Consider the following 9,081-nt stretch of genomic DNA (forward strand, 5'->3'; position numbering starts at 1 on the left):
ATCCCATGAATCTCCACGGAGCTCGACGCTGACGCAGGACCCGACTGCGAGGCTTGACAACGACGAATCTACCTGAGTAAGCAGATCGGAACCAACACATCGATCCTTCGGCGCTTGCTCCATCCAAAGTACTTTTTCTGCTGGCTCTGCATTAGTCCTGTAGCCAGCCTGCCTGTCATCACAGTCAGTCTGAACTTTGGATTAACCCGGGGGTAGGAGACCTCACGTAAACGTTTAGCGCTATTGACTTCTAAGCACTGTTTTTGGATTTAATCTTTAAAAATTCATTTTAGTCTTGTTTCACTCAAATATCCACTGTTTTTCTAAATTTGTGTGGAGCCTTTTTGTGGTGTTGTCATTGTCTTACTGTAATTAACGTGGTGCACAAATACTTTACACTTTGCCTCCTAAGATAAACCTGTGCTCTGTGCAAGACTTTCCCTGACTACGATTGTGGTCCCTATTGAAACAGGACACATACCTCTGCCAACTAGAGACCTAATTTCTAACAATGCCATTTTTGTTGTTTGAGTAGCAATGTTTATTTACTAGTAGGTACAAGTGAAAGGTTTATCTAGTAGCTGTGTAAAATATTGTGATAAGTGCAAAAACTGGTTCATAACGAACTGAAAAATGGAACCCATCCACTATTGATTCTTCTCAACAGTGAACGCTTGCTTAATACAATATATATTTTATAGAAGGTGAAATTCAGTTGTAAAATGCCAGTGGCCAATTGACCTAAGCCACTACCATTGAAAATCGTTACACTACTTTTGAAGAGTGCTGTCTTGTTGAAGTATTTGTGTTGAGGTATATGTATTAGCCATTTGGAAAAAAAACTATGCAGAATGCACTCTGTTCTCGATTGTGCTTGGTATATTATATATATATATTTTTTTACTTTGGCGAGATTTTTCATTATATTATATTAAATTTAGAATATAAAAATGTTCTTATTAGTCTCTCAGTCTTTATCCAGTTAACTTCTTATGATGCGAGTTTGCCTTTAAACATTTCAGTTATGTTTATGCATTCCTAGTTTATGCATGCTAGCTACTCCCACTCACATTGCATATTGCATAGGTCAGTGGTTCATATCCTTATGACTTCTGTTGACCCCCACTGACTCATTATTGGAATCCGGGGAGACCCCACTAAGTCAATACTGAAAGCTGGGATCCTAATCTTTTAATTGTTTTTTAATTGTCTAAGCAGTAGCGGACCCCCTGAGAAGGCTTCGCATGCCCAGGGGTCCCCGGACCACAGGTTGGGAACCACTGGCATAGGTTATTCTTGTAACTGACATCACGCCTGCTGATATTACTTTTGTGATTGCCATTCGTTCAGGTACGACTTTTGCTTTTTGTCCCCATAGTTCATGAAGCAAGAGTTCACATTCGCGACTGGAGAAAAGAGAAAGCTGCCAAGCGAGCTAAGCTGGAATTCAGAAGAAAACCTCCCTCTGACCTTTTGAAAACACGTCTCTGCTGGTTTTTCATGAATCATCCAGATGGTTGTCCTTTACTTTCTGAATTCTGTATGTTTGCTCATGGGGCTAACGAACTTAGACAGCCACAAGTCGCCAAAACGAAAAGGCAAATACATTAAAATACTTTGTTATTTCTCTTGGTCATTTATTAAATGCATGTTTTGACTATAAGACTTGAATATCTTGGGCTTGCTGTGTTGTCCATTTCGAAGTTGGAGTTTAAGAAGTTTTAAACAAGAAATGGTCTCTAAAGAAGTCGGATTCTGTGTGTGAAGCCCTTCAAGTTTGGACTATGGAACGTATTTACTGGAACCTGAAAGACTGTAAAAATGCAACGAAATTCTTATTAGGATTTTCGTTCCAGGGCAGCTTGGGGGAAGCATTCTCAAAGATGCCTGACGATTCTCAAACGATTCGCCAGTGCTGAAGTATGAAATAACTGGTGACATTTTAATGCACACTTTTTAAAGAGCTTTCAGGAAGACATGTAGGTTATTTGGTTGGCAACCCTAAATGTCTTGAATTTATATTTTGTCCACCAGTTTCTCGAATTAACTTGCTGAGTTCGTTTGCCTAATATTTCTTAAAGGCTAGTGTCAGCCTGGAGTAAAGATTGCCTGAAGAAAGAAAATCATTCTCTGAGCATGGTTAAATGAAACCAGCACTATTCTGTTTTTAAGAAAGGATGACCTGTGTCCACGGGCTTTTTTTTTGGTTCCTGGTTTTGCATTGTGCCTTTACACTTAGAGGTTGGTGGCTGCCCTTTCCCGGGATGTGAAGGAGGAATTGCCCTTGCATTCTTTGTAGCTTGGCAATTGATATTAAGCCTCCCATGCTCTGAAATATTATCTAGGAGATATTGTGTGTTAGGATGCAAACTTAGAGAGCAAGTGAAAGTGACATTACAGCCAACGTTATTTCCCTCAGACGTTTGTGTTTCGTAACATAGAACTGTGATATAGTTCCACACATTCTGGTCTTCTCAAGCTTATGTTGGCATTGCTGCATTGGCTTAGTGTGAAAAGGTGACATACTCCTAAAAGAAATGTGGATCTATCTGAACAGTTGAGTAAAATGTAGTACATTTATTATAATACATCATAACGCCTCATCCAACAACTTACAGCACAGCTGTATCTTCCAAATGCCATGGCACAGATCTTTTAGCCCTAACATTCCATATTCTAGAACTCGACCAAGGAAGTTTCTAGAACACTTAGGAAAACGGGCCATTAATGAAGGTTGTCACACACCTCCGATTCTGAAATAAAGTGAACAGCCTGGTAACACCAAAACAAGATAAAATATGTGTAAGCTATACTCTTATGTTACAAATGATTAAAACATGACTAAAGCCTTTCAGGTGAAGAAGTATCTTTCAGAGTCTGCCCGAAGATCTGCTCAACATCTTGCTTTCTCTGCACAGATGTTCGCCTTGGTCCTTGTCAGGGCAGGTAGATGGCTCGCCAGAGGCTATGTTATGGAAGGAACCCCTGTTTAAGTTTAAAACCACCGATCTTGGGTTTTGTCAGCATTTTGGAAGAGTTTCCTCACTTGCACTGGTTGCACATTTTTTGACCCATTAGCTTGATTCTGTGGCATTCTCACATTGATCAAGAATCCCACATGCACTCTGGTTGTCGCCACAGTTTTGTGTGCTTCAAAAATTATCTTTCCCATTGTTTATTAATCTCTCTCTTCCTGCAGCCATCACCATTCAACTCACCATCTCTTGAGCCTACTCCACTTCTTACCTCATCGATTCAACAAAGACACACCATGGCATAAGCCTCATGGGCTTTGAACAGTTTAAACTTGTTTTTTCCAGTGGTTGCATGTGGATCTAAGTGATTTATTTTCCCCTGGACGTCTCCCTTCAACTTCTACCTCCAGCTTTTGCTGTCATTAATCACCTCCTTAAGCATTTTTTTTAAATACCTCCATCTATATAGAGGCCAGTTGTACAACATTCTCAGTCAAAATGCTTTTCGGCTGCATCTCTCAGGAAGAATTGTTCTAGAAACTTAATGAGGCTTTTGGTTGACAATTCTCCCACCACAGCCACTTCTGGCTACTTGGTAAAGATGTCCATAGCTGCAGTCAAGTACTGAGGAATTATCTCCCCATGGATTGGACCTACAGTGTCGAATGAAATTTCATCCCAAGGCTTTCCACGAAGTCTCCTGTAATCCAGGGTAGAGGTTAGCTCTTAATTTCGACACCTTTTCACTGCACACACTATCCATATACTCTTCCCTCTCAACTATGAAGACCATCTCTGTCACCAAAAATATTTTCCCTGCCTCTCCTTCGCCCTCGCCATGCCTAAATGTCCTTTGTGATGGTACTAAACAAGTTCACCTGAGTAACAAGCCCTTTCCTTCAGTCCCTTACTTTTCAGAAAATATTGACATCCACCCTGCCCAATTTTCCATCCTTTCTTTTCTTTCTTCTACCTTTTAATCCTTTCCTATTTCTCCTCCTCTTGCGATACAGTACCCTGGGTGACCATACCCACTTTAATATCTCCTGGGCTACTCATAATTTCCTTGCTGTGGTCTCCATTTTGCCTGTACTAACAGTCTGGCACTTTATTGTCCTCTCCATGGATGCACTGTCCCATGAAATTAGAATCTTGCAGACCAATGACCCACCTACAAAGTCTGAACGATACAAGATCAGGTCCTTATTCAGTAACATTTGGTTCTGTGGTTTATGATCAGTGTCCATGTTCTATATATTACCTCTATACAATATCCTTGATATTATATTTTTCTAAGAGCTCCAGACACAGCCAGAGCTCCTGTTTTTTTTTTAAGTAACGCACTTCTGTGCCCTTAAGTGCTCAAGAGTTGAGCTCAATGGTCCTATATCTGCACTCAATGTTTTGCATTATTACTGTTCCCAAGCCATCTAGTAACTATGCTGTACAATCTTCCCACAGTAAAGGTGCACAAACCGAAAGATACTTTCATGCAAATCGAAATATTTAAATTATGGCTAAAATTGTGTGTTTCTATGGCTTTTTTTTTTAGCAGATATGTTAGTACCACTGTCGTATTTAAAATCCTTGTCTGCTATAGAATTCAACCATTCTCTAAAAAGTGCTGATCTATTTTTTTCCCATGTCAAGGCATACGCATTAACAAGTTCCTTCTTAAACATCACACCATTCTTTTAAAAGAATTGTTTTAAATAACCAGTTAGACCCCACAGACTTAGGGAGGTCCTCCCCCCAACATTTTGACTGCCTCCACCACTTATCTGACCTCGATTTTGCTGGTATTAGAACTGTGCACTTTACAATGACTAACTAGTGTTAAAGTGCGTGTGCTCTCACCTCTAAACATGGTAGCACTGGCTTAGCCCCAATTGGCAGATTTTATATACTTCTAAATCCCTAGTAAAGAGCACTACAAATGCCCAGGGCCTGTACATTAGATGCTATTAATGGGCCTGCAGCACTGATTGTGCCACCAACTTAAGTAGCCCTCTAACCATGGCTCCTGCCTATCACTGCACAGCCTGTATGTGCATGTTGACCTGGCAAAATACCCCTTTTGCCAGGCACAAACCTTCCTTTTTAATACAGATAGGTCACCCCTAGGGTAGACCCGGGACTTCCCAGAGTGAAGCAGGACATGTATGTTTAAAGTTTTACATATCCTGGTAGTGGGAAACTCTTAGCTATTCGCTACTGCAGGGGATGTCTCTCCCATTGGTTAACATTGGAGTAGCCTTATTAGAATTTATATGTGTAATTTCCAAAAGGGAAGAGATAATTATTTCAAGTTTGGTGTCTCTGGAGTCACAATTTAAAATCCTACCTTATTGTGAAGTTGTATTTTAAATTGTAATTCTGAAAATGACACTTTTAGAAAGTTGCCATTTTCTTACTTTAGACTTTTGGTGCCTGCTGCCTTTCTCTGATCACATGTCTGCAGTGGGTAACAGCAGTGCTTCATGTATTCCCCCTAGACAGCAACACATAATGGGAGCTTAGGTATGACTTGATGGTCCATCCTAGCAGGATGGGAGAGAGGAGCTGGACCCAGCCTACCTAACACCTGACTAGGCTGTGTCCTGTCACCACACAAAGGGCTGCCTGCCTCCTGCAGTGAGCCTGGAGGAAGGGCAGTGCCTCTGTGCACTTCAAAGGCTTGTCTTTGAAGCCTCCTCCACTTTATAGGCACCACTGGGTATAAGTACTGGACCTCAGACAGCACAATTTCTGTACACTTGTGGTCCTATGGATACACTGCCAGGAAGAAGGACTTCTGTGCTGCTAAAGGACTGCCACTCTGCTGGACTTCTGCTTTGCTGACCTCTGCCTGGGTAAGAAAGACTAGGGGCCTGATTACAACTTTGGAGGAGGTGTTAATCCGTCCCAAATGTGACGGATATACCACCAGCCGTATTACGAGTTCCATAGGATATAATGGACTCGTAATACAGCTGGTGGTATCAGTCACATTTGGGACGGATTAACACCTTCCTCCAAAGTTGTAATCAGGCCCTAGGTCTGCATCACTTGAGCCCTCAGTAACTCCACGGGCTAGTTTGCTGCTGCCTGATCTGAAGTCTCAGGGACATAAGTCTTCCAACCATCCTGCTTCTCACCTGGACTGTGCCATCAGTTAGTTTACCCTACAATGTGCTGCCACCCTAGACCTGGTCCCTTGGAGGTTGGCCTAAGGTGCTTACCCGTGGAACCAATGTATCCTGTCTGCTAAGCAAGTGATCCCCGAGTAGAACCAACGCATCTCCTTGGCTGAGCAGCGCATCCTCAAGCAAAACCGATGCGTCACTGCTGCTGCACGGAAAACCAATGCATCACTGATGCAGCATGGATTGGACCCACTGTAAAAGACTTGCAGAACCATCGCATCTCTGCATCTTGGGTTCAACTCATCACTTTCAGAACCGTTGCCGCCCAACTTTTCCTGCACAAGCTCTTCGCATATCACGCCGACAGCAGCCTCCAATGATGCCAAAACTTTTCAGCTTCACCGTTCATTGGAACCAATGCGTCGCCTTGACTGCGCCAGCCATGCTTTGAGACCGGCCTTCGTATCACAAGACCCGTCAATAGAATACTCGACGTAGATGCAACATGTCTTCGTGCCGCAGCCTCGCCACATCTCATAACTGACACATTGCCTTAGCTGCGCAATGTATCCTTGAAGCGGATTCGGACAACACTCTGCAACTAGTATTTAAGGTACTTTGGTCAGATGGCCTAACCTAGCCTGTAGCTGGCCCGTGCTCCATCGTAGTTGGCCTGGACTTGTGACTTTGTCCCGGTCCGGCATGACCAGTTATCTCCAATAGCGCTTTGTGCTTCTTGGTGCTATTTTCACTTAAAACTTTGAGATTTAATATCTGTAGTTCTGTTTATTGTATTTTTGTTGTTTTAGCCTTGTTTTCTTAATTTAATTTTGAACTGTTTTTCTAAGCCTGCTGTGGCATCCTTTTGATGGTGTTTTCATTGTTTTACTGTTTGAAGTGTTGCACAAATACCTTACACGCTGCCAATTGGCATATTTAATTTACTTCTAAGCCTGACTGCTCTGTGCCAATCTACTAGAGGGTAAGCAAAGATTAATTTAGATCTTATCTGTCCTTAGTCTGACTAGGATTGTCTTTCCCGCTTGATCAGGGCTAATACCCCAGTCAACCAACAACCCAATTTAACAACTAATTTATTCCTTTTTGAACAAGAATTTATTCCATTTAAGAGTGAAATCCACAACCTTTCAAGATTATCAGCCACTTCCTAACCATCTCATCATGTTCCGCCTCAGTCTCTGCAAACACTGATAGGTCATCCTTAAAGCACTGAAAACACAGTAGCATCTGCTAACGTGATGACCATCTCTGTGATATTTGTTAGTGGATATTTTTCAACCAGCACACATCTATTGAATTCTTTCAAGTTTCTGCAGAGCTTACCCTTACCAATATGCTTGCCAGTCACTATGTTGCAGCCAACATCTTATTGGCCTCTGCTGGTTAAATTATACCTACCCTTTCCAGTCTCTGCAATTCTTTTTGCACCTCGCCTAACATTCAAGGGTGTGTGTCTCATTTACTGACTGCTGATTAGATTTTGTAGATTTTGTGGATATATCCCCTAAGACAACCACATTTCTCCTCTGAAAATGGCTGGATCCTCCTTCAGAAACTTGATTGAATCCAATTCTAAGCTATTAATATGTACTAGAAGGACTGCATTGAGATTCAGTAGAACTCCGAAAACTTTTGATGAAACCATCTAAGGATGCGGTCCCCCTTAGCTGTTACATAACATTTTCCTACAATACGCCATCCTGTTAACTCAGTTTCAAACCCAAAATGACCTCTCACCTGAGTTAACTTGCCTCTGTAGGCATATGGCATCACATCAGCCTGTTTCAGAACTATCTTGTCCATGAATTTGTAATCAAAAGGTTTGAAATATCCATGTTAAAAAGACCCCAGAATCAATTGTCCTGTCCACCCATGCCACAATCTAGCACACACCTATCTGCGAGAATTCCACTGCCTGCACCACTCCCAGTTCTGCACACTTGCAAATTCTTTTCTCACACCCGGCTTTCATATATCCTCACTGCTCCTTTACCACTCCTTCACCACCTGGACAAATGCCCCTTTTTGTTATAATTTCCTCATGTGGCACTAATTGTGGGTCTTTGTTGTTGGTCAAGTTCTCTGCCTACCCACATCAGTACGAAACCCCTTTGAATTTAGATACTTCTATGTTCATGCCATTACCTTTATAATCTATGGCTTGCACATGGATCTTTTCTGTTACTACCGTTCTTTCTTTACACATGCTGCCAAATACCCAGTTCCCTATAGCAACTGGTAAAGTCTCATTCAAGCCAGGATCATCCTTTATCCAAAGTTCAGTGTGTGCTTAATCACAGTTGCACATGAATTGATCTCTCTTCCGCATTCGTACTAAAGTTACGTGTTTTTTATGATTTCCTCAGTGTAGTCACATAATCCTCAACAGTCATCCCCTACTGCTGCACCCTCATTGTAGAAGAGTACATTTCAAGTACTGTGCTCTCCTTCGGGCGCTAGTGTGTATCAAGTATTGCAACATACATAAATTCAATCAACCCTTCATCATAGGTCTGGTGGGTTGTGGAAGACTTCCTATTTACATAGAAGCCTTCTGTGAGAAATTAGGTTGTTGGTTGACTGATATGAGCTCTGGTCAAGAAACAGCCACAATCCCTTGCAGGCTGAACCTTAAGAAGTCACTAAATTGACCTATGGTTAACCCTGGGTAGTTTGGCATAAAAGGCAGTCAGGCTTTAGTTAGAGGGAATGTGTAAAGTATTTATGCAGCACACAAACAGTAATAAAGTGAAAACACATCACACAAGAAAAATCCAAAACAAATTTCGAAAAATCAAGTAAATTGTAATTAATTATTTGACACCAAAACAACAAAAATCCAATCAGTAGAACCGTAGTTATGAATTTTAAAATTTTAAGGTTCAAAATAGCACCTAGAAGCTAAAAACGCAGACCACAGACATCTGGTCACATTTAGCACCACAACCAAGGGTCCAGGA

The 9,081-nt window shown here is 41.6% G+C and overlaps 1 protein-coding gene across 2 annotated transcripts in view; it reads left to right on the plus strand.

Annotated features, from left to right (window-relative positions):
• Positions 1 to 1,627, plus strand: part of TRMT44 (tRNA methyltransferase 44 homolog) — a 246,607-nt gene extending 244,980 nt beyond the window's left edge. For both annotated transcript variants that reach the window (XM_069203438.1, XM_069203431.1), the window contains exon 11: positions 1,379 to 1,627. In XM_069203438.1, coding sequence (XP_069059539.1) covers positions 1,379 to 1,611 — 233 coding nt within the window. In that variant the 3' untranslated portion in view covers positions 1,612 to 1,627. The remainder of the gene's footprint in view (positions 1 to 1,378) is intronic.
• Positions 1,628 to 9,081: the final 7,454 nt, after the last annotated feature.

This window comes from Pleurodeles waltl, chromosome 1_2 (assembly GCF_031143425.1).
Source record: "Pleurodeles waltl isolate 20211129_DDA chromosome 1_2, aPleWal1.hap1.20221129, whole genome shotgun sequence".
In the NCBI taxonomy this organism is placed as follows: domain Eukaryota; kingdom Metazoa; phylum Chordata; class Amphibia; order Caudata; family Salamandridae; genus Pleurodeles; species Pleurodeles waltl.